General features: G+C 37.1%; 1 protein-coding gene across 2 annotated transcripts in view; it reads left to right on the top strand.

The window, feature by feature from the left end:
- Positions 1 to 27,051, top strand: part of PDE1A (phosphodiesterase 1A, calmodulin-dependent) — a 386,517-nt gene that overhangs the window by 256,455 nt on the left and 103,011 nt on the right. For both annotated transcript variants that reach the window (XM_011956691.1, XM_011956690.1), the window contains exon 3: positions 8,076 to 8,189. In XM_011956691.1, coding sequence (XP_011812081.1) covers positions 8,076 to 8,189 — 114 coding nt within the window. The remainder of the gene's footprint in view (positions 1 to 8,075; positions 8,190 to 27,051) is intronic.

The raw sequence follows: 27,051 nt of genomic DNA on the forward strand, positions 1-27,051 counted from the left end.
CCATTCAGTATGATATTGGCTGTGGGTTTGTCATAAATAGCTCTTATTATTTTGAGATACATTTCATCAATACCGAATTTATTGAGCGTTTTTAGCATGAAGGGCTGTTGAATTTTGTCAAAGGCCTTTTCTGCATTCATGTAAATTCGTACTGTTAATTTCCAAAAGCCCTTTCATCACCATTTGTTCCATTTAAAAAGTTGCATGTTTTTGCATCATGGATCAATCTCTTTTCTCAAAGTTTTTGTTTGTTTCTTAATGGTTCTTTTCAATCTGTATTTCAATATATTAAGTCACTAATGTTTCAGTGGTGAGCACCAGTAAAGAAATTTTTTAATCTACCAGGATTTAATGCAAATCATAAATACTCTTTTGTCTATTTCTTTTCGAACAATATAAAAATTATAACACAGTTAAATAATATAATATGACTAAGTTATTTCAGACGGGTAACACTGACCAGAAACACTTGATTGATTCTTTGTTTAGATTCAATATGATATTACTGTTTTCTCATCTTCAAGGAGAAACAAATTGATCTAAAAAACTAAGATCTTCTAACTCTTTGAATATTTACATCTCTGTACTGTACTTGTTGATGAGGAACTCTTCAACAAACTGGAAATTACATAATGTCCATTTTTGTAGAAAAGGTTAATACCTCTTGAAGTAAAGAAATAGTTTACCTAAATTGTGACTTTGGGGTAAGGGAGAGAATAGTTATAAATTCCTTTGTACTTAAAAGAGTTTTTTCAGTCACATATTCTCTGCCTCAATGGGATTATTTTGCTCCTTTACATGTAGACTGTAGACACATTTTTAAGAGTAATACTGTTTGTCATACTATTTTTTCTTGTATATATTTAAGGTATGATGTTTTATATACATATACAGTGAAATGATTAGTACACTCAAGCAAATTAACATATCCATCATTTCACCTAAGTAGCTTTTTTTTTTGGAGGTAAAAGTACCTATAAGTCTACTCTCTTAGCAAATTTCCAGTATACAGTGCAATATTATTAACTGTAGTCCTCCTGCTGTACTTTATGCCATTGATCTCATTTGTTTTCATTTTGCTCAATTATAGAAATTGGGGAATTATTTACCCTATAAAATAAAGGTATCATGGAGCTTTACATTTCTATTTGCCTATATGAAAAAAATACTGGAAAAGTCTTTACGTCCATAAACTCTGCATTTTAGACTAAGTTTAGGGTTTAATTTACTGAGCATCGACTTGCAGAATAAATAAGACTTCATGATTTAACAGATTTTATTATCAATTTTTTATTGTTTTAGAGTCAAGCAGGACTTACTGAAAATGACACAGTAGCTTCTTGTTCTGACAGTTTATATTTATGCGATTTCATGCACTTCTGCTTATGGCCAGATTTTAATGTTAATATTAATATATATTATAAGTATATAATTTCTTTTAACTTTACCTCTTCTGATTCTTAGTATGGATTTCTTATGACCATATCCTTTTCACTTTTGTATTTCAATCAGATCACAAATGGGAACATTTATAGTAATGTAATAATTATAAATTATTTTAATAAATTTTATTTATTTAATTATTATTTGTTATTCATGCTGTGTCACATGAGGGATATCCTGTGTATTTTGTATCCTAAAATTTAAAAAGGCATGCATAGACATGCAGGATTTCTCCATATGAGAACATTGTTAATTATGTAGGTGGTCATTTTGCAAGATTCAGTTATGTAACGATAGCTTAGAAGGTATTCAGAGTACTTGGTTATAAAAACTGCATCATTTAACATTGAGTAACTTTTCATTTGGAATGCAGCAGTTCTATATTTGAATAAAAATACTCAATAATTTTCTACAACTCAGTACTCTTTGTTCAGAAGTAGAAGTTATTTGTCTTCTGCAATTGCTTGATTTAATCACAGAACCAATAAATTGCTTTCAAAGATGGTATTGCTATTTTTGTTTCTGTCTTCTTTTAAGTGTCCTGATCATTAGAAGGTAAGGAAGTCCCTTTAAAAACTAAGAATATCAAAGTGTTCTCAGCACATTTTTTCAGGCTGATTTTTAAAGTCTTATGAATTATCAGAGATTTGTGTTATTCTCTTTGGCAAAAGATCATTAGGAACTTAATGATGCTTTGGATTTTTTTTCATGTCTTTGAAAATATAACTTAGAATTTGAAATATTTTAATAAAATTGATGAAAAATGAAGGTATATATCAATAGCATCTATTTAGCCCATAGCCTTTTTCTTTCTTAAATTACTGATTACATCTTTTAGCTTGTGACTTGCAAATACCTTGAAATGCAGGCACAGGTATACACTTGTGAAACAATCACCATAACAAGAAAATTAACATTATCCATTACTCTCAAAAGTTTCCTTGAACCTCTTCCTCCCTGATTCTCACTTTCTCCATTCCTAAACAACAAACAGATATAGTGCTTTCTGTCACTATTAGGACTGTTTGCATTTTCTAAAATTTTACATAAATAGAATTCTCCTCCTCCTCAATGATTGCATCTAGTTTTGTTATAAAAATAATTTGGTCACCTAGAATGAGTTGGGAAGTATTTACAGTTGATCAATGTTCTCAAAATATGTATAGAATGTTATTATATCCTTATTTATTTATTTATTTTTTGAGATGCATTTTTCACTTTGTTGCCCAGGCTGGAGTACAACGGTGGCGATCTTGGCTCACTGCAACCTCTGCCTCCTGGATTAAAGTGATTGTCCTGCCTCAGCCTCTCGAGTAGCTCGGATTACAGGCATGCACCACCAAGCCTGGCTAATTTTGTATTTTTAGTAGAGATGGAGTTTCTCCATGTTGACCAGGCTGGTCTCAAACTCCCAATCTCAGGTGATCCGCCCGCTTTGGTGTCCCAAAATTTACCAGAGAAATCTTCTGGGCCAGGAGTTTTCTTATGTGAAGGGTTTTTAGTTACAAATTTCATTTATTTGTTTCTTCTTGATATCTGGTAGTTTGTGTTTTTTAAGAAAATAATTCATTTTATCTAAGTTATGGAATTTATTGGCATAATGTTGTTTATATTATTTTGTTTTTATAATAACAGTTAACATTTTTGTCTACTAATTTTATCATCTGTCATATTGGGTTAATTTTAACTCATTTATTTTTATCCTCATCACGGGTGAATTTTCCTGCTTGTTTGCATGCCTGAAAATTTTTTATTTGATGAAAGACCAATTGGGGAAATACCACATAAAAAACTGAAATTATAATGAAAGAGAAATGCAAATGTCATCAATGAGAAACAAATAAAATGTAGTTTAGTTTCTATGTAGGGAGCAATCACAATGAACAGGCATCTTCAAAGGACTTATGAGATAGGTAGCATCTCAGATATGCCTGGTAACCAAACATGATTTAGACAGTAACAGATGGTAGGAACATGGAGAAAAGAGATTTCAGCAAGAGAGAAACACTTGAATCTAAGATGATGTAAGGGTTTTTGAGGAACAGTGACTACACCAGTTTGCTTAGGAATTAGGGTGTGCATAAAAGAAGCAATGGGGAATACCTACAGTTTGACATTTGAACACATTGTTTGCATGTCATACAACCCTCAGAGATTGCAAATACTTTGAAGAAGGTATTGTGGTACACACACAGGTATCCACACATTATATATGCATACACATATATATCAGTGTGGTTTTATGTGTATCCTTATATATACACACTTACATATACATATATACTTATATATGTACTAATATCTATATATAAATATATATTCTTTTACACAGCTCCAGGTGCAGTAATAGATACCCAAATTATGTATCTAGCTGCACTGGGTTTTTAACACCATTTTAGCAACGTTGTCTATACTGGTTGATACAACAGCAGTTTACTTGTTTTGCTACCAAATACGGTAGCCGGAAGAGTCCTCATCCACGATTTTCTGGGTCAGAAACTGCTCAGATCAGGACATCAATAACATGCCTTCACCCTAAGCTTTGGGAACCAGAACAACTTATCTATGCCAGAAAGTAAGAACATTGTTTTCTACTCAGCTTGCCCACACTGATTGTTGAAAGAAGCAACATCATTATTAAAAGGAGTTTTTGCTAAGTTGAGGGAACTTGTTTATTTTATGCTAAATTAAGGGAACTTGTTTATTTTCAACTCTGAGAATTTGCCTATTGGATGGCTTAAGAATTAGGCAAATAGGATGCGATTGTCTTCTTAAAAATAAAAAAAAATTGTACAGATATATACAATAAAGCCTTAACACTTTGGAACCCACCAATACTGAACATACGGTCATTTGAAAGTTATTCATTAAGATGTTTGACCTTGTATTAACTAGGAAGAAAGTAAAATAATCGCTGAAATAATATTGTTGAGGATTATTGTATATATAATTTGATTACAAAAGCATATTCGCAATTAGGATAGTAATGATATAAATGATTACAATTAGGATAGTAGTGATATAAATAATTCCATTAAGCTGGTGTTCTAGTTGTAAATAATATTTTTACAATAAAAGGTTTTCCTTTTTATGTAAATAGAAATGTGCACTCATTAATGAAAATTCAGTGCAACAAGCAAAGAAAAAACAAGTCCTAGTAACCCCCCAATATACATTTCTATCCAGTCCTTTGGGGTTGGCATGGTGAATATAGGTGTGTGTGTGTGTGTATGTGTGTGTGTGTTTGTGTCTATGAGGAGATATATGAGTTTACTGAGTTATAACTATATGTAATTACATTTTCTAGTTGGGTGGTAAAACCTTACTGAAGTATTTTTCCCCAGTGGAAGTTTTATATCCAGTTATAGGTTTATATATCTAATTGTGAATTATCAAGACATAATTAATAATGTTTTGTTTTTAAACCACATTGAGATCTCTGTGTGAAAGGGCATGTTCATTGTGCAAGCATTAGAGCCTCTTGATTATCACAAGTCTTATCAGTTATAGTTGCAGATGGGATGATTCCCCTAGGAATAACCACAGGCTGTTGTGAGTCAGGAAATGCACTTGTTGATGGTCTCCCAGGGTACTCATCGTCTCGTTTGATAATAAAGATTTATCCATTCTTGACTACCTTGTTTTGCTTCATTCTCTATTCATTTATCAGTGTGTTTTGGGTTCATCCGCATATAAAAGAAACCACAAAATAATTGTGGCTTAAATGCAATTTTTGTTGTTCTTGCATCAAAAACAAGTCCAGAGACGGGCGATTTCATTCAGGTGGACCTGAATAGCACGATATCCAGGCCACTTCCATTTTTCTTTTCTACCATTCTTAGTGTGCGGCTTTCTTTTGCCAGGTCATTTATGATCCCAGATGGCTGCTGGCCTTTAGACAGTTCCACTGCATTCCAGGCCAAAAGGAACAGGCAAGGGATGCAAGAGAACTCCTTCCAGTGCAGTTAGCTCTCTCCAAAGAACTGTTCTGAGAGTCTCACCAACAGCCTCTATGCACAGCTCTGACAAGAATTTAGTAATGTGACCATACTCTTCAAGAGAGTTTAGAAAATGTAGTGTTTTTAGTGAGAAAATCGCTAACAAATAAAAATAGAATACAGTTTTTCAGGGAAAAGGAAAGGCAACCCTTTGAAGTACTTATTGTTTTTAAACCACATTGTACAACCAAGCTGAACTCAAGTAATTTTCACAAGAAAGACATATGATAGTATATTTCTAAGCCATTGCAGGACTATGGAAAAACAAAAACAAAACCTCTTTCTTTTCCTTTCGTAAATAAAGGACAGTGTGACGAAGAATAATGTTCCTGGGTCATAAGCATTACAAAAATCCCAAAACCCTCTGCATCTTGATCCATTATCATCACATTCGGTGTTTCAGACAAGCCTCAAAGGCCGGCTTCATTTTTCCTTCCTAAGGAAACTGTTTTGCTTGTATTCTTGTTGTGCTTTGTTTTGCTTATTCTGTATTAATAGGACATATTTATTGATACATACAATTTATTTTTCAATGTTATTGCCTGCAGATATTTTATCATGCAAAAGTAAATGGCACAAAAAAAGTAATTGTTTACAGCTTCCTGAATAAGAAGTTTTCATCTAGGTGTGTCTTTTTTTCCTATAGAGAAATGAACTATTTCTTTTAGGTGGAGAAATGTCAGATACCTTTGCTGAAATTCTTAACTTGCCTTTGTATCGTCACCCTTGGTATTGAAAATTATCCAAAGGCCGGGCGCGGTGGCTCAAGCCTGTAATCCCAGCACTTTGGGAGGCCGAGACGGGCGGATCACGAGGTCAGGAGATCGAGACCATCCTGGCGAACACGGTGAAACCCCGTCTCTACTAAAAAAAAATACAAAAAACTAGCCGGGCGACGTGGCGGGCGCCTGTAGTACCAGCTACTCGGGAGGCTGAGGCAGGAGAATGGCGGGAACCTGGGAGGTGGAGCTTGCAGTGAGCTGAGATCTGGCCACTGCACTCCAGCCCGGGCGGCAGAGCGAGACTCCGCCTCAAAAAAAAAAAAAAAAAAGAAAGAAAGAAAATTATCCAAAATAAATTGCTAGGAAATCTGCTAAATTGTCTCTAAGGGAGTGCCTAAAAGTAGCCGCACTCTACTCTCTATTTTGCAATACCTCTGAATAGAATGGAATTAAATTCTGTCTGATGACTAAGGAAAATAGACAAGTAGTCTTCATGTTGCTTATCTATAGTATGGAGCAAGTAAGGAATATGTTCCTTTTGTACTTGGTAAAGAGCAGTATCTTCAGAAACACACAGCTTACAATTTAATGCATAGAAGTTGCCAAAGCTGTTACAAACTTGTTAAGGTAATTTGTATCACCTTACTTTGTCAGCTACCTATTGCTGTATAACAGTTATCCCAAGGCTTGGGGCTTAACACAATAACATGAATTATCTCATGGTTTCTGTAACCCAGGAATCTAGCTGAGTCCTATACTGTAAAATTCCTCAGAGCGTCGGGACACATCATCCTACGGACTCAAACACGAGAAAATATTTTCAAATTTTCCTCAAGTGGAAAATGAGTGCAGTAAATACACTAAGGATACATACATGTATTTTTTCCTTGTCTCAAATTAACTTTTTACAGAACTTTTGCCTTTCATCTTTGTCTTTATTGCTTCATACAGTGAATAATAGCTAATCTAGCAGTCAGAAGAGCATTCTTTATTTTTTTGTTTATTTTTTGAAGTCTTTTAATTTTATTTTTAAATTTTTTTTTAGTAGCTTTGTTGGGGGGTACAGGTGGTTTCTGGTTACACAGATAAGTTCTTTAGTGGTGATTTCCGGGAATTTTGTGCACCCATCACCTGAGCAGTGTACATTGTACCCAATATATAGTATTTTATCCCACACCCCCTCCCACTCTTCCTCTGTGAGTCCCCAAAATCCATTATATTATTCTGATGCCTTTGCATCCTCACAGTTTAGCTCCCACTTACAAGTGAGAACATACGATATTTGGCTTTCCATTGCCGAGTTACCTCACTTAGAATAATGGCCTCCAGCTCCATCCAAGTTGCTGCAAAAGACACTATTTTATTCCTTTTTGTGGCTAAGTAGTATTTCATGGTATATATGTACCACATTTTCTTTATCTACTCATTGGTCAATGGGCACTTAGGTTGGTTCCATATTTTTGCAATTGTGAATTAAGAAGAGCATCCTTTGAATATTCGCCTAGTGCCAACACTGAAAAAACAGAAAGTCATAGAATAAATTATAGGAATATACTTTTCTGAAAATGTCTATATTGTCTTGAATTTTCAGGAGGACTATCTCTGAAATATTGTGCTTAAAGTAGCCTATATTCCTAATACTATTGAGAGCTGTACTTCTAATATTATTGAGAGCTGAGGAGTATTACCTATACTCCTAATATTATTGAGAGCTGAATATAATACGTAATAATTCCTTAAGTAATAAAGACTGTTCTTAATTATATCAAAAAAACTCTGAAAATATTGCTTTGTTGACCTAGAAACAACTTTGTTAAAAATCTTAACTTAGTGTACTTAATACTGTACTATTTGCCATATAGTTACCATAAATTTCTTGCTGTTTCTCTCTTTGGCTACTTTTTTGAAATAGACTAAGATGCTTAGTGAAGCAGCTGGAAAGAGGTGACGTTAATGTCGTTGACTTAAAGAAGAATATTGAATATGCGGCATCTGTGCTGGAAGCAGTTTATATCGATGAGACAAGGTAAGTTTTAGCCTTCTTCTCTTTTATCTTCTTTGACTCACTTCCCTTTTTGTTCCTCTTTCTTGACCCTCCTTTATCTCAAACAGGAATTTAGCATATCTTCATGTGAAACCAAACTCAAATCTTATTAAAATTTGAAAGGTTATTCTTCACGTAGCTAATTAACTGGACTATGATTCTCCAAAATTAATACACATTTTAATCCAAATGTTTGAATGTCATAAAATAGTCAAACACTAAAGTGAAAAAAAAAATCTCCTCTTCCCCCACCCTCACTCTCCTTGGGCTCAGACTTTTAAATGTCAGAGTTATGTGTAGGCTTATATTGGTTTTCACTGATGTCAGGATTTTCCCTATTATCTCAAATTTCAGAGTCCCTTTAGGAAAATGGGTGTTACATGCCCACACATTGTCATGAGATGTGTCTAGCAGGCCCTTTATGCAGGGATTGCTAAGGGGCATCCCAAATGTGTGTTTTTGATCATCCAAACCTAGCCTCATAATTAGCAGTGGTAAGGAGATTAGGAAAGGGGGACTTATTTGAAGAGGGTTGCCAGCTTAGTGCTGTGACCCTCAAAGAGGCCATTCACCCGCTGGAGGATATTTGGCAAGTCCAGGAGATGTGACCAGTGTCTCTTGGTGTTCAAAGATATCTGGTTCATAATTCTCCTTTCAAAAGGGATAAAAGTGACAGGCTAATCAGGGCTACCTGTGAATTCAGAGGTAAGAGTGAACCTGTGGGGAGAGAGGCATGCATTTCCAGTGTTTGACATGGAAAAGGTGCTAATTTTTTTCACAGCCATAAAGCAGGTAGAATAGAAGTCTCTTAAAGTACCAAAGAGTACTTAAGTCAACTAGTGAAAAAGAGGCTACAAAGAATAAGTGATAGCATAAGAGCCAGGGTAGGAATTATAAAAATTCAGATAAAATAGTAGAAAATATATATTCAAAGTACTCTCTTGGTGTTAGCAAATTGTCTCTGAAGGACCCACAAAGGGTCCCCAGGAGAAAAAAATAGGCAGCATTTGGGCATTTGTCACATAGATGGCAGCAAAACCACCAGTCTGGCCAGAGCCTTTGGTCCTATAATTTCCTGCCTCTCGCACCGCATTGCTAAACAACCAGAAGCAGCAGTGAGTGGGAATATGGAGGTGAGGATACCCAACAGGCCCCTTGCACTCTGCAGGTGTCCATGCCTGTGCCAGACCTAAGCTCGGGGAACATGAGCAATGTTAAACCAGATGGGCAACTAAATAACATTTAGTTTTTATTTACCTATGTGTACTGGACTTCACAGGCATGCAGATACTCTCTCTCTCTCTCTCTCTCTCTCTCTCTCTCTCACACACACACACACACACACACACACACACATTGTTTAATAAGTAAAAAATTCAAATGATGAAATTCTTGCCTCTACCATGGTCACAGTCTACTCTGTTTCTCATAAACTTCTTATATATCTTTCCAGTGATTTATTACATATTTTTATTTTGTATTTTCCCCTCATTGTTTCATGGAAGGTAGTATACTACATAAACAGTCTTTCATTCTGCTTTTTTTTCACTGAAAAAGGAAACTTAAAAGTATCCTTTTATTGTATTCTGATTTTTAAAATACTTAACAATGAGAATTTTTACTAATAGCTGGCAGAAGAGGCCATATTGAGAGCTTTGTTGCACAAGCGATTTTTTCTTAATGAAACTCCTCTACTAAAGCATAGCTTGGAGAAATTATTTGAGGAAAAGAAAACAGGCCAGGCACAGTGACTCACACCTATAATCCTAGCATTTTGGGAGGCTGAAGTGGGAGGATCACTTTTGAGCTCAGGAGTTCACAACCAGCCTGTGCAACATAGCAAAACCTCATCTCTACAAGAAAACACAAAAATTAGCCAGGCATGGTGGAGTGTGTCTGTAGTCCCAGCTATTTGGGAGGCTGAAGTGGGAGGATCACTTGAGCCAGGGAGGCTGAGGTTGCAGTGAGCTGAGATTGTGCCACTGCACTCCCGTCTGGGTGACAGAGTGAGATCATGTCAATAAATAAATGAATAAAAGAAGGAAAGAAGAAAGAAAAAAGAAAGGAAAGAAAGAAAGAAAGAAAAAAAGAAAGAAAGAAAGAAAGAAAGAAAGAAAAAGGAAGGAAGGAAGGAGAAAGAAAGAAAGAAAGAAAGAAAGAAAGAAAAGAAAAGAAAAGGAAAGAAAAGAAAAGGAAAGGAAAGGAAAGGAAAGGAAAGGAAAGGAAAGAAAAGAAAAGAAAGAGATTATTTTCTTGGTGAATGTTCACTGAATGTGTATGAATGTACATGATTCTAAGTAAACAGAATCCAAGGTGCAAATTTTAAAAATACCTGATGTTCTTCCCTTGCTCCCTCCTGGCTCTTATTGTTCACGAGATGACTGAATTTAACAGGTTTAAGATTCCTTCAATCTGTCCTTGAACAGATATTTTCTTTTCTATTTATCTATAAAACTTAAGAACCAAAGAACGATTTGAAGATTTCCATTATTCATCTTCTAATGGCATAATGCTAACCACCTGGTTTGCCTAAGTGACCTGTCTGTCATTTGATAGAGTATTATATGCTTTATTTATTTATTCATTTTTCTGGTGCATTTCCAGTCCCTGAAAAGTATAACTCCATGAATATTTGCTAACTTAGTTCCCTATGATCCCTAACTTATTTTAAATGTATGTTATACCTAAAGTATAGCTCTTTTTCATTTTAAAATTGCTCTTTTGAGCGGAAAAGAGGTTGAGCACAATGCTGCCCTGCTTCGTGGTAGAAATTCATTTTTTTTTTCCTTCTTATACCAAAACATTCCATCTCTTAACACCACATTATTCCTAATATTTACTCCAAATTTTTAGTATTTTACTGTAATTCTTCCATGGCATCATGAGTTTTAAATTGGATTAATAACAATACCCCATATTTGTATCATCTTCAAAGGGCTCTTTGTTTCATTATCTCACATTAGTGTCACTACAATCCTATGTGATTGGCAGGACGATTATTACTTTCTGCGTTTTACTAATGAGAGAATTAAAGCTCTTAGAAGGAAAATGGTTTGACACAGGTCATGGATGGAAGTGTTGGCAAAACTGAGACTAAAACCTAACCCATGACTTCTTATTTAGTACTCCTTCCTGTATACCTGGCTCTTCTCAGAGTGTTCCTATAAAACAGAATGTTTTTTAATGACCTCTGAAAGATTTAGATGACAACATATAAAACATTGTGATAGCTGGAATTGTAAATCCTGTAGCTAACATGTATTAAGGGCCTAGTATGTGCCAAAAAATCTTCTAAGCATTTTATATGTACTATTTTATTTAAACATCATAAAAGTCCTATGAGGTAGAAATTCTATTATTATCAGATTGTATATGAGAAGACTTAAATCACAGAAAAGTTACATAGCTTACCAAAGGGAAGACAGGGAGTTGAAGAGTTGGATTAGGGCCTTGGCAGTCTGACTCTAGGGCTTGGGCTATGAAGTGCAAATCTCATCCTCATCCCTTTTCTAACATTTGACGAAAAGGTGACTTCAGAGACACTGAATTTTGATGCAAGTGCACAGGTTGTCAGGATCATCAGCCCCAGTGGTGCTGATTGTGTGCCATCTCTTTCCAATTCTGCCTTCAGTAATTTTACGTGGCTAGCTTGAAAATGGTTACAGTGGTAGTATTCACACCCATGAAAAATAACATGCTACAAATCAGAATTTATTTTTTTCTGGAGAGTCTGTTGTTAAACATTTAACTTCATACCACAGGTCGTACCTAAGATTACCTCTTATAAATCTCCTAAAAGCTGGGATTTTGTGATCAAAATATCAGCTTAAGCATTTTTAGAACAATAATAATTCATGTGGTTGATTTTCTATATACTTAGTAAGACACACAGCAGTAAACTGAGGATGTTTCTGTTGAGATGTCCATACAATTATTAAAGTACCATTTCCCTTAAAACTATCAGTAAAACAGAGATCATGTAAAAGGAGTCAGGTCCAAGAAGCGTTTAGTTGCTTTTAAACTTTAAAAACCTTTTGACTTCTGAAATGTTTCCTGAGGGAAAATTCTCTTTCTAGAAAAAAATGATTCCATGAATATTCCAGAGAGGTATTGTTTGAAAGTTGGGCTGGACTAAAAGAAAAAGGTCAGCACAAAACAAAGCAGTATAAAATACAAATTATTAATTGGTTTAAAACACACACATACAGAGCCTTAATGACTGCAGAATTTCAGTTAAGAAAGCAATCAAAGCAAAAACATCCCTTTAAAGATAATTTTGGTGAGAAAAATAAAAACAATTTCTGAATTCTGACTCTTAGTGGAGATTATAGCACAATACCCTAATGAATTTGACTGTTGGGTTTTTTAAAAGACATTTTCAAATGCAAATGCCAATCCTTTATGAGTCTTGTGTTTAGATATGTCTCTAGAGGCTATTGTTTTTCAAACTTACAAAGTTTTAATCCAGAAACATGTGGCCTAAAAAATATGTTCAATGGTTCTTATTTGGATTGGGATATTGCCAAGCAAAGCACCATCTTTGGCCTCATGAATAGCAGGGCAGGCAGCTGCCTGAGAGGTATACTTTCAAGATGGGAATTGTGCTTACTAATACCTCCTAAAAACACAATTTATAACTTTCTTTGGTTAATGTGAACCAATCTGTCTCATAATTACCATGATTAGAGCATAGACTCTGGATTCAGAAAGACTAGGCTGTTCAAAGTCTGGATTCTCTACTTAATACTCTTTTCTTTAAGGAAGTTACTTTACATCCCTGGCTTTATCATCTACAAAATGGGAATAAGGACAATGTTCACTTCATAAAGTTGATATGAGAATTAAATGTATAACAATTCCTAACAGAGCAAAATTTAAATAATAACCAGATATTTCTATTTTTAATAAAATTCTTATTTATTATGTATGAGCAAAATGCAAATAACTCTCGGATACATAACACATGAAGGTATATGATTAACATATTCTAATGAAGGTATTAAATGCTTCCCTGAGAGCAGTTTTTAATCCTGAGAAAATGAAAACAGGTGGGCTCTGATCACCAAGGAATGAGAGCATAAAATGATGGAAAAGAGTGCCTTTCCCTTAATACAGAGTAATTATCTCTGTAAAAACATCCTCAGTTGACTTTTGTGCCTTGCTAAATCTAAGGGTCCTTAATTTGGGGATAGATACTGCATGGATATCAATCAGTACTTTGAGAAGTTAGTCTGGTAGAAAGAAATTGAGTGACATTCAGGGTACATTAGAGGCTAAGATTCTTGAAATCACTGAGTAGAGGGACTTTCCAAGGAATCTTCACTCATTTAACAAATACCTGTTGAGTACCTGAAATGAATACCAGACACACTGGTAATCAGAATCAGGAGCAAAATTGTGCGGGCAGTTGGTGGCTAGAAATGGGTCTAGAATTGTGAAGACAAACCTAGGCACAAGAACAAATGCTCAAACAAGAAACAGAGAGATTTAGAGAGAGACCCAAGCAACAGTGATAGATTACAAGCAGGAAACACCAAGTATCAGCAGGAACTCATAACCAGAGGGAGTAACATGGGGTAAGAACTTATACAGAGTCAGACTTCCAAACCAGATATGTCTAGATTTCTAGACTTGCAGGTATTTTTGAGTGTTAATGAGTTTGTTCTCTGGCAAAGCTCTCCCTGCCTATTCTTAAAGACATGGTTTCTAACAAGAGGACTAAAGGTAAAATATGTCTGGAATATGCTAGATATATGTGCATGGAAGCCCAGAAATATAGTGCCAATTAGAGATGTGAATTATAACTCAAGGGTCTCATAATTTTTAAATACCTTTACTTTGATGCTAACCTTCAATAGTTGGAGCTCCTTTGCTATTTGAATATATTCTCCATCCTAAAGTTCTTGAGAATGGCCAGTGAATGTTTACTTATTTCACAGTCTGTCCTGGCTATCACTTTCTGCAGCCAGCTCTCTGGCTCCAAACTGATGAATTGTTCCCTTGCATTTTTTTCTCTTACCTATTTTTTTCCTCAAGTCCAGCTATCTATAGCCAGGCTCCCAAGCATGAGCTCAATCCCTTCCTCCTGTTCTCCAAACTGAAGCTAAAATCAGCTATAATTGCTGTAAGGCATTAGCGATAGATGCTTTCAAAATCTACAACTTAAGCCCTTTCATAGAGGTCCCTTATCAAGCATCTTGCTGCATTCTCTAATGCCTGGTGCCCATCTCACAGAAACCTTCCACTACAGAAGTCCTTTTGACATGTCTTGCTGTCCTGAGTTCAGGACCTCAAGTTCTATGACCAAAATAAAGACAGGGGGCGATCAAAATTAATGTCATTCATCTCTGAGGATTAACCCCTATATTAAAAGACTGTTCAGTCTAAATTCACGTTTAGAAAAAACACGACAATTTTCTAAAGGACACAGAACCCGAGAGTGATGCAGCTGTGCTCATGGCGAAGACAACCTTGTGCATTACTTTCTGGAGATGTTTAACCTCTCGGAATCCCATTGTCTCAGTCTAAATGCCAGAGGAGAGCTCTCACTTTGTTTTAGTGTAACTAAAAGAGCCATTCAAAATATTTTTTATGAAACAAAAGAGTTAGTCTGTACTGAAGGTAAAATAAAGCCTATCTGTGTAGAATAAGCCAATTTTTTGACTTTTCAAATATCAAAGTTTTTTCACTTCCAACTATTAAGGTTTAAAAAACTCCGAGAATTCCATATCAAAACGGGCTACCATGTTATCCTAGTAATTGAAATCAAAGGAGGGGATAAAATTGGAGGTGTGGAACAGGAGGGTAGTTAAGGACAGGCAGATAGTTAAGGAAAACGTGAGTATTTAAGGCAAGGCATGGAGCTACCAAAGAGGAGACTAGAAAGAATAGACACCAAAGCAACAGGCATATAGGACAAATATGAATTGCCAAATTAGCAGAAAGCAGGGTTACTGAAAAGAGTAAATCAAATGCCACAGGGTGAACCACTGGATGAGTCGGGAAATTCCTAATGCCCTGAAGTAGAGTTTCAGCAAAGAGAAAAAGCTACCAGCCAGAAGATGATACTATGAAGAATTAATGTGGAATGGCTTCATGAAGAAATTAGTATAGACTACTTTTCCAGAATTTGCTAGAGTACAAAAAAACAGAGATAGACCAATTTACTGATTTGGACATATACTTGAAGAATCCTTTTTGTATGTTTTTGTTCACATTGTTTTTGGGATGAAAGGCGGGTATCTGTAGCCCAGAAATGAAAAGTTTAAAAAACATATTTAGCATAACAAGAAAAAAAATGCTTCCTAGAAAGATTAGGTCAAGAAATTATCCTTGAGAAGTTATCTAGGAAGAGAGAAATAGTCAAACATTGGTTGAACTAGAAGTACCATATGACCCAGCCATCCCATTACTGGGTATATACCCGAAGGATTATAAATCATGTTGCTATAAAGACACATGCACACGTATGTTTATTGCGGCACTATTCACAATAGCAAAGACTTGGAATCAACCCAAATGTCCATCTGTGACAGACTGGATTAAGAAAATGTGGCACATATACACCATGGAATACTATGCTGCCATAAAAAAGGATGAGTTTGTGTCCTTTGTAGGGACATGGATGCAGCTGGAAACCATCATTCTCAGCAAACTATCACAAGAACAGAAAACCAAACACCGCATGTTCTCACTCAGGTGGGAACTGAGCAATGAGATCACTTGGACTCAGGAAGGGGAACATCACACACCGGGGCCTATCACGGGGAGGGGGGAGGGGGGAGGGATTGCATTGGGAGTTATACCTGATGTAAATGACGAGTTGATGGGTGCTGACGAGTTGATGGGTGCAGCACACCAACATGGCACAAGTATACATATGTAACAAACCTGCACGTTATCCACATGTACCCTAGAACTTAAAGTATAATCAAAAAAAAAAAAAGAAAGAAAGAAAATGTTGCTGTGGCCAGGTGCGGTGGCTCATCCATGTAATCCCAGAGGCCGAGGTGGGTGGATCATGAGGTAACCGGATCACAAGGTCAGGAGTTCAAGACCAGCCTGGCTGATATGGTGAAAGTCCGTCTCTACTAAAAATACAAAAATTAGCCAAGTGCAGTGGTGCACACCTGTAGTCCCAGCTACTTGGGAGGCTGAGGCAGAAGAATCGCTTGAACTCAGGAGGCAGAGGTTGGAGTGAGCCGAGACCATGCCACTGCACTCCAGCCTTGCTGACAGGGCAAGATTCTGTCTCAAAAATAAAAGAAAAAGAAAAAGAAAAGAAAGCGTAGATGAACTTGGAACTAACCAGTGCACAGCCAAGCGTCTTCAAATAAGCAAAAACATGAGTAGCACTGTAAAATCAGAAAGATTCACTGGCATTTCATTTTAAACTCAGCTGTTTAGCATGAGTAAATGTGCTGCAATAGTTATGGCTAACGTATGAATAATGAGCTGCTGAACTTGGGGAATGATGTGGAGAGCAAACTCTTTGTGTTTAATCACTACAACCTGCACATCATGATGGCACTCACTCATGTGTGCTCCTTTGGCATTTAGAGTCAGAATAAGAGAGAGGAAAAAGAGAAATAGATTGGGCTAATTAATGAACGGCTTTTATTAAATATTTCAGTTGTAAGTGATAGGAAACCCAACCAAGCCAGTTTAAACAAATGATTAACTTACTGACTTTCATGGCCCAAAATATTGATGGCTAGTGGTGACTATAAACATAGGTTGAACTAGGGCACAAAGGACGTCAGCAGGTCCACCTCTGTTTTGCTTGCTCTGGAATGGCTCTTTTGATGCTTTATCTAGTAGCAAGATGGTGACAGTATTTCTAAGCTTCACATCCTCACACCATCAAATCAGGAATGAGAAAAGTTTTCTTTCCCAAATGATCCGATAAACATATCCTTATGTTTCATTGGCTCTAGTTAGGTAACATATTTATCCCTCAACCAATCATTGTGTCTAGGGGAGCTGAATATACAAGGTCAGTGGTCAAGCATCCCATGAGCAAGATAGATGGTCAACTCTATTTAAATCCTATGCTTAAGAACTGAGAATGGAGGAGCGTGCTTTCTAAAACCACAACTGTGTTCTCTCTGCAGTGAAAACTAAAACGTCTCTGCTAGTGTCACAAGCAGGGAGACCTGGATCGAGGTTTGTGTGGGATGTCGTGGAAAGCCCTCGACTGGCAGTTCAGCAACTCCTTTCTTGGCTTTGCTCCTACTAATGATTAGTCTCTACTCATTATTTTTTTTCACATGGAAGATAAAGTCTCCAGTCTCTTTTTGTTCTGGAATTGTGTGATTTTTATCCATGGCTCCAAAGTCCCCCTGTAAAGACGCTTATGACGCAATTACCCTGACAACCAGGAGGGTGACAGGAGGAAACTGCTTATCATTTGCTTAGCATGGATAAATATGGGCTCTTGTATTCTTCAAATTACTTCCATTTGGAAAAGTCCCCGAGGAAATCAGTTTGAGGAAAATGTGCTAAGACGTTGCTGGAGCTCAGTGAATCATTAAAAATCCAGTAATGATTTTTCTGAATTCCATTTTTATGGTGTGAGTTGTGGGGAGGGATGGCTGTTTGCAGTGTTGTGTTTGTAGGCTGTTCTCACCCTGTAGGTGGAGTGTGAAAATCACTTAGAAAAAGTTGCAATACTTTTTGGTTGGTTTTCCTATTTTCTGTCCATCTGTGGTGTGTTACTTTCTACAAACTTTCAAAAACAGCCTCACTCGTGAAAAGGGGGAAAAAAGCCTGACCCGATCTTTTGAGAAATGACTAATAAAAAAGCTCTATGTGTTGAATAAGATCTATTTGTGATGTTTTGATTCAATGTAATATAAATGAATATTTCCTGAATTTTAAAAAGATGTTTTAAATGTTACTCTTTTCTAATAATGATAATAATAATAATGAAAGTCATTTGACAGTTAAATCCAAGGCAATGTATTATTCAATTTGCATATATGATTCTATATAATTCTCAAAAATGCCTATAAATTTGATACTTATATTATTTCCACTATAAAGTTAAAAAGTTTAAAGCACAAAGAAAGTAATTGACTTGCTTAGGATTATATAATTATTAAGCATCAGAGACAAGTTCAAATTTAAAAGGAATATATCAGACATCTATTTTTCTCTTTTTTCCTAGCCAACAGAACCCCTTTTTTTCCTAATTATTTTCTCCCTTTTTTAAGGCCAAGTGATTCAGGGGACACCAACATCAGCCCTAGGCTCAGGATGGATGACTCCTAATTGATATAAACCAGTTACTCTTCCCCAGTTCACTAATCAGTGAGTTTAGCCTTGCACATGTGATGCAATTCTTGCCAATGAGAATTGCATAAAGGGCAGAATGAAGATGGTGTTAGCAGAAGGTTTCCTCTTCATAGAAAGGGTGTCTTATGCTTCTGGGTGGTGTATCCATATCTGATGCTTACAATGAATACAGCCATCTTACTTCAAGCAGAAAGCTAAACCTAATACTAAATCTGTTCATGTAGAAAGATGAAGGAAACCTTAGTCCTTGGTGATACCGTTGACTTCCTGATTTTAAAAAAATCCCTTACTGGAGTCAACTTACTTTTAACCATTTTTTTAAAGGAAATCAATCAATTTCTTTATTATTTGAGCCACTTTCATTTAGGTTTGATGTCACTTGTCATTGACAGCATTCTTATAGCCAGGAAGGTTGGACTTGCTCCAAATGCATATTCTTCATTTCTAATTCTTTCCAGGAGTCACTTTATCCTAACGTTAAATCCTAATGAAAATGTTTGATTTCTAAGTTAGCCACTAATAATTCATAATCTATTTTCCCATGAAACAAGGTACTAGGTAAAGTTTCCAAGGTAACCCTCAAAACATTGATCCCATCATAAAGTCGAACAACATAGGTGTTTCTTGAGCAAGTATCAAGTACTAGAAATAAGGGACTTACATTTTTCTACATACAAAGATGTTTGTACATTCTTTACTATATTTATATAGCCTACTTCTGAATATATTTTTCTTCTGTCTACTCTGCATCTCTTTTATCTCATTTCCGTCCCCATCAGTCTAGCTGGAGTCACCATTATCTGTGAGGCTGTCTCAGGCCTATCTGTCTAGACACACGTTAGTCAGTTCCACACAGGGACTTTGCCGTCCTGCAGGCTCCACCCAGGAGTAGGGGCTGGGCGTAGGGTGGGGCATTCAGCTGGCTTCTGCTTCAGGATCCTGGAAACTTATCTGGGGCATGCTCCCACCCTCCTCAGTTTGTTCTGGATTAGAGGTCAGGCAGGATCCAGTGTTCCTTCTCAAGATCTCTCCTGCCTTCCTTTCTGACTACTCTTCATTAATCTGGCGTATCTTTGGATAATCACAGGAATGGAAACTTTGCTCTGACTCATCACATATTCTTCTATTATCTTTTCTTGGGTCTCTCTTCCTTCCATGCGACAAGGATTTTTCCCTCCTTCAGGTTATTGTGTGTCATTTACAACTTGAGTCAGTGAGTGAATTCATGGCTGACCATATATACAAAGAGTTACAGGATCACAGAAAATACTTTTTAAATTGTTTTTCTAAAATTTTTTACACATGAAAAATATCTTTTTCTACATTAAACAGGACGTAACTAAAAACATTGACATATACAACATATGCATCAAAATAAACAAATAAAAGTGACTTTATTCCTCATCTGGGCTAATATCTAACTAGTGGAAATATCTGAATATTTTAAAAATCCCTAAAACCAGAGACCCTATGCCTATGTTTTTTATACTTTTATTCATTTATTCAACAAATATTTATGAAGGACTCACTGTATACACTGATACTTACTTTGCTATTCTGTTTGGCTACTGTTACCTCCCAGTTGTCATCATCCCTACTACTTTGGCCTCATGGGTTTAGAAAGAAATATATTCCTTACCTCCCCTTACACTCTTGTCTTCCAAATATACCCCTGCTCTACTGAGGACACATTTTCCACCCATGGTCTGTTGAAAATTGACTTTTTTAGTTCGCAATCAAATAACATACAGATAATTCCCATTTGTAACATCATTATAAAAGATTCATTAATTAAAATACTTTCATGGGGACTCTTCTGACTGTTCCTCCCGATATAATTCACCAACAAGCCTCATCACTGACGGTGAAATAATGTGCATAAGGAAATAAGCAATGCCATTCAGTACATGTCAGAAAATAAGTAAATCGCATTTTCTTGGTATAGAGCTTCCATTAATTGGCAAGCTGTGAATGAAGGAGAACAGTGTTCTCAAACCTTAGTAGTCATTGAAATCACTGGAAGGGCTTGCTAAAATAGGGTGCTGGGCCTCACTCCCAGACTTTCTGATTCATTCAGTCTTAGAGCATAGGAAGCTTCATTTTTAACAAGTTCCCAGGTGATGCTAATTCTTCTGGTCTAGTGACCACAATTTGAAACTACTCTACTAGATGATGTCACAATGAGACCACACACACACAAAAAGAGAAACAGAGAGACCATTAGAAATTTGATGGTTAGAAATTTAAGGTCTTATCAAGACTATGCCCCAAATGTTGTTCCAAGTTGTAAATGAGATAACTTTGTGCTAAAATGTCCCCCCACTCCAACCTCCAGGAAATCTCATCAGGAAATAGGGGCAATAAGCAAGAGGTGCTGAATCGGAGATTAGTAGTGCCTCACAGCAACAAATCTTGGGTTCTTTGGAGGCCAGGCCTGTCCTTTGGTCCGTGGTTTGGTCACCTCTCCCAGGTCTGGGAAACCATAGGCCCTTAGGCTTCATCTAGGAGCTGCAGCCCCACCCTTTTCCTCCAGGCTGCCTCTCTTAGTAATCCTTGGAAGGACACAGATGAAGCATGGAACGTCTTTCTCCTATGTCTTATTTCCCCAATTAGAAGAGGCAACCTATCTATTCTTTGAAAAGTGGAGCAGGAAGAAGATCAATACTAGGAAACTATTGTTTTATTGTGAAAAGGTATATATATAACATGAAATTTACCATTTTAACTATTTTTCAGTGTAAAATTCAGTGGTATTAAGTAAATTTACAATGTTATGCAACCACCATCATCATCTGTCTCCAGAAGTTCTTGATCATCCAAAACAGAAACTCTGTAAACCTTGAACAATAACTCTCCATTTCCCACTCCCCTCAGACCCCGATAACTGCTATTCTGCTTTCCGCCTCTATGAATTTGCCTACTCCACTAGGGAACATCCTAAAGTAAGTAAAAATTAATTTTGGAGATCTCTCCCACTGTCTCTTCACAACCCTTACTTTAGGAGAATCCTTACTTTATTCCTTTGGCTCCCCAGAGTCCACTTTGACCAACTTCTTCACATAATGTCTCCAACACTTCCATTCCCATGAGGCCCTCCTTGTTCTACGTGTTAGAAAAAGGGAATCTGCTTAGACTAATTTATGCAGATGTGTAGGTAGTGGGAAGTTTACCAAGGACTTGCTTTGTAACAGATGAGCAGATGCTGTTCTAAGGACTTTCTCTGCATTTATCCAGTTTAATCTCACAATGTCACCACTAGGCATACTATTAGTACCATCTGTTTTGTACTGACAGAGGAACTAAGTCTCACGGAGACGAAATACTTTTTCCAAAACTACACATCCAATAGGTGATGAAGCCAGGAGTTTGACTCCAGAGGCAGTCTTTCTAACTACAGAGGATGCTTATTAATCAAAATTTGTTAATCAGTGGAGCATTAGGCTCTGTGCCTAATGGAATATTTTCAAAAATGTTTTTGAGCCAAGAGGATTTCCTGGTGGGAAGCCAAGAGTCATCAGCAAGGCCTTGGGCGGTTTTCTGCCTCACCCATTATCCCCAGTTCCATCCCCAAATGACTCCAAAAATACAATCTTGATCCCAGCTCTCCAAGCAATTTGACTCTTTCTCAGGCCCTTCCCCTCAACATTCTTTGGGTCCTTTCTGCCTCTCCTGGTGGACAGAACCTCCAGTGCCTCCATATTTGCTTCCTAGATTGGGTATGAAGGAGGCATCAAGCACTCTGTAAGCCTTACCTTGGAGAAAGCCACATCTAACTTCAATATTATCCTTAGTTGACCTCATTTACGCCAAGATTTGCCTTTTGGGAATTGAGCTAAGGTCGGCATGACTGACTTCTCCACCCAAAAGTTCAGTCTTCATAGTCACTCATATACAATGGTCATCTTCTCACAGTTAAAAAAAAAAAAGCTGGGTTGGGGAGAGGCTAACAATACCAGAGGAACATTGAACAAATCTATCAGGAAACTGTTTTTTTTAAAAAAGCTATTGAGATAAATTTGTAAGCTTGCCATTTTAAATCCTTTTTGGAACAAAACAGGGAATAAATAAACATGCTTCAGTGGTGGTCTGAAAAATAATTCAAAAGTATTTAGCACTATAGTAACTGACAAGTAGATAGGGCATTTCAAGTGTATTACCTATCTCCATCCTTATATTTATTTTACTTCAAAGTGTCCTGAAATTTTGTCATCCAGATATATTTCTCTATGAGAAAACAATTCAACATACTAGCATTGTAAATTAAATTTAAGCTTCCTCCAACTAAAGATTTACTGATATATCAAACTCCTTTAAGACTTTTTAAGTTCAATTATTTTTAACCCTAAGTTTCAAGGCAGAGATGAGATACAGAAAATGATTACTGGCATTAGCATTGACCGAATGTGAAGGCAGTCTGGGTACTCACTAAGAAAAATACGCATTTAAAGTGGAGGATAACTTATCAGTTAGTAATTCAGACCCTGAAACCAGACATACATGATCAAAAAATGCAACATGGACACTCCTGGTTGAATGACTTTGCACAAATCACTCAAGACATCTGTGCCTCAGTCTATTTATCAGTAAAATAGAAGTAGCAATAATAATTAGATCTTCCTCGTGGTGGTATTATGAGGATTAAATAAGCTAAAGCTTGGTTTCTTGCCTGGTTCTTAGTAAGACAGCAGCAAAGCAACTGGCATTATCATCCATTTCGATCCTCAAACAGTTCTGAAGTCTGAGTGAAGGATTGGTTTTACCTTTAGAGTTTTGGTTTGTTTTTTGTTTTTTGTGGCGGTTTTGGGATAATGGTGGAGAAGGGTACAAGCAACTCAGAACACAGACATAGGTTAATGGAAGAAATAATACTAATGGACTCTCCTAGGAGGAAACCACTTACTCCAAAAAGAATATTTGTACTATGGAAAGATCAACCACCTTTAATTCCTCCAGCTGTCCTGGAAGATATTTGCAATGTATGAGTTCAGTACCACCCTTAGCCCCAGGCCAGTGAAGCTGCTTCCCTGCGCACCATTCCCCACTTCAGGGAGGCTGACAAGTGTTCTCTTTGGTGTTCCCCTCACCATGGTGTGTCCCCGCAAGACCAAGAAGAACCTGAAGTCCATGACCCTCTTCCCCCTCCAGGTACTATAGGACCCTGGAATTCCCTGCTCTTCCCAGTATGTTCCTTTACCATATTTAGGGCAGAAGACCCCGGAATTCTCTACCCAAAGGTCCCCAAGCCTGTCTCCTACATTTTACTGGGCTTTCTTATTAGGTCTTTCCTCCCAAGGAACCCAGGACACCATTGGTGTTTGTACCCTTTCAAACCAAGGAGTGGCCAAGAAGCAGCTCCTTTCAAAGCTAGGTAGGTTGATGGAGACTGTATTTCGGGGCTGAGGTTTCCACCTGTGGTGCAGAGTGGAGCTGCAGGTTGCTGGCCCAGTGTTGTCACACAAGGAGCTGAGAACTTTCAGTTCACCCAACTTGTCTGCCTTTTATGAAACTTATTAAAAGGTAGAAGGAGGCCGGGCGCGGTGGCTCACGCCTGTAATCCCAGCACTTTGGGAGGCCGAGGTGGGCGGATCACGAGGTCAGGAGATCGAGACCATCTTGGCTAACATGGTGAAACCCCGTCTCTACTAAAAATACAAAAAATTGGCCGGGCGTGGTGGCGGGCGCCTGTAGTCCCAGCTACTAGGAGGCTGAGGCAGGAGAATGGCGTGAACCCGGGAGGCGGAGCTTGCAGTGAGCCGAGATCAGGCCACTGCACTCCAGCCTGGGCGACACAGCCAGACTCCATCTCAAAAAAAAAAAAATAAATAAATAAATAAATAAATAAAAGGTAGAAGGATAGAACATATAGCAGTTTATTCACCTGATATATAACTTTAAAATATTTAGTTAAATGGTATTTGGATGAAATATGATCCTACCCTGACCCCATCCAATGTTAAGGGAAAGAACTGAAATGACTTCGTTGTTGGGTGAAACATGTCCTTTACAAGAATAGTAAAGCAGGAAAAGAACATTTCAAACTTGAGAAACCAGTATCTCCTAACCTCACCTAGCACTTGAATTTTAGCACTTAGAAGGTGTAATTGTGGGTACCAATTGCCCAGAAACAACCACATCAGTACATGAGTGTAATCATTTTCCAAGAGTCCACTGTGGACAGAAATATTTTCACTGACATGTAATTGTAAGAGTCAAAATCCCATGACCTCTCCTTCCGTGGCCGCCTCCTTCTTTACTTCCCTTCCCTGCAAACTTTTTATTTCAAAATATAAGCCCTTTGGGAGTTATGTCATCTGATTTCAAGAGAAAATTATGATTATAAATAACTCTGAAGGATTAGTTGAGTCACAGATTGGATGCAGGGTCAGTTTTCACAGTTCACCGGGCCCCATCTGCACCCAGGTCGTGTTTAGAAACCCTTGACTTTACGCTTTATTGAGTCCACTGGGACTAAAACTAAAGTCGTATCAAACACCAGTGAGAGCATTTTTCAGAGGTAAACAGTGATAACATTTTACACATATATTCCTTATCGTTTCTTTTTCTGTATAGCACATTTTAAGAATTCCTTTTTTTTTTTTTTGACAGTCTTGCTCTTGTGGCCCAGGCTGGAGGGCAGTGGTGAGATCTTGGCTCACTGCAACCTCTGTCTCTGGGTTCAAGTGATTCTCCTGTCTCAGCCTCCCCAGTAGCTGAGACTACAAGCGTACACCACCACGCCCGGCTACGTTTTTGTATTTTTAGTAGAGACGGTTTCACCATGATGGCCAGGCTGGTCTTGACACATTTTAAGAATTCCTAAGGAAAATGAACCAGTCATCATTTTTCCATGTTGTATGTTTCTTAAACACAAAGTCTTCATTTTTAAAAAGCATTTACAATGTAAATGATTATGCACACTCTGCCCTTTAACATTAGAATAAAGAGCAATGAAGTCATTACGTGTTTGTAAAACAAAATTAGTTATGATAGTTGAGATCCTATTTTATCATCCTCCTTGCAGAAATTTCTTTCAAAAATGAAATGAGGACAAAATGTAGTCATATATGTTTTACATGTGCCATAATCTTATACAAGTATTCAGATATTTTCATGTCTTAGATAAACATATAGGAGAATTCTTTATAATAATTCTCTGTCTATGAAAAGTCCGGGATGACAATGACTAGTCCATATTACATTATAGTTTTTGTTACTGCACTGTCTACCATGGTCAGATGAAACTTGAGGAGCTGCTCATGTTGCTCAGAAGGAAGAAGACACACAGTACAAGGCGGGTATGAGGGAAAGGGAAAATGAATAAGTAAGAAGAGGTAAATGTAGGGGAGTCGGGAGAAATATGTCTTTAGATTTATTAGTTTATTTTCAAAATTTATTCAAATTTTGGTTTGAACTACCTGTTATTCAACTTTCTTCTCTCCAAATGGAATAACTATCTTAATGAATCTGTGTATACTGACCTATGTCTTCATTAGAAGTTTCTTACTCTTCTCTGTCATGTTTAGAAACCCTTGACTTTATGCTTTATTGAGTCCACTGGGACTCAAGTATGAGTTTGCAATGTATGAGTTCACTCTCTTCTCTGTGTGATAAATGAGCATAAAAGAGCTAATATTTGACAGAAATACTGAGTTTCTTGGCTAAAGGCATATAAACAACCCATACTTTTTTTAAGTTTTCTTTCTTGTGACTTTAAAATGCAATCAAAAATGTTTATTTTTTTTTCTACACCAAATATATGTGTTTCCCCACAATTTGTTTCAATAATATGATGCATGATTATTCAGGAACAACTTAATCTAAAGGCAATGAAGGAGATGATTGGCAGCAGTGAATTTGCTCCCAAGATGTTGTTTCTGCATAAGCAGCAATAAATTTGATTATATCAATCAAATAGCACAGGATTATACACTAAAACTTCTACCATTTCCATCCATACTCCACTCATGAAGGTAATCAGTTACAATTAGTTTAATGTAAATATTTCTAGACATTTTATAGCCATTCAATGGATATATATTGACCTCCTGCTCTGTGTCACACATGATTTTAGAAGCTGATGATACAGCAGTGTACAACAGAAGGCCAACTTTCTGCTCTCTAGGTCTTTGCAGCCCAGGCTGCTAGACTGTAAGCATAAAATGAACAAACAAACCAGTGGACATATGGTATGGCATCTAGTAGTGGTCAGTGCTAAGAAGAATATAACAGGGTAAGGCTGGGCACGGAGGCTGACACCTGTATACAATCCCAGCACCTTGGGAGGCCAAGGCAGACGGATCACTTGAGGTCAAGAGTTTGAGACCAGCCTGACCAACATGGCGAAACTCAACCCTGTCTCTACTAAAAATACAAAAAATTAGCTGGGCGTGGTGGCATGCCTGTAATCTCAGCAACTTGGAAGGCAGGGGCAGGGCAGGAGAATCGCTTGAACATGGGAGGCAGAGGCTGCAGTGAGCCGAGGTCACGTGACTGCACTACAGCCTGAGTGACAGAGCGAGTCTCTGTCAGAAAGGAAGGAAGAGAGGGA

The sequence above is a fragment of the Colobus angolensis genome, unplaced genomic scaffold (genome assembly GCF_000951035.1).
Source record: "Colobus angolensis palliatus isolate OR3802 unplaced genomic scaffold, Cang.pa_1.0 Scaffold421, whole genome shotgun sequence".
NCBI classification, from domain to species: Eukaryota; Metazoa; Chordata; class Mammalia; order Primates; family Cercopithecidae; genus Colobus; species Colobus angolensis.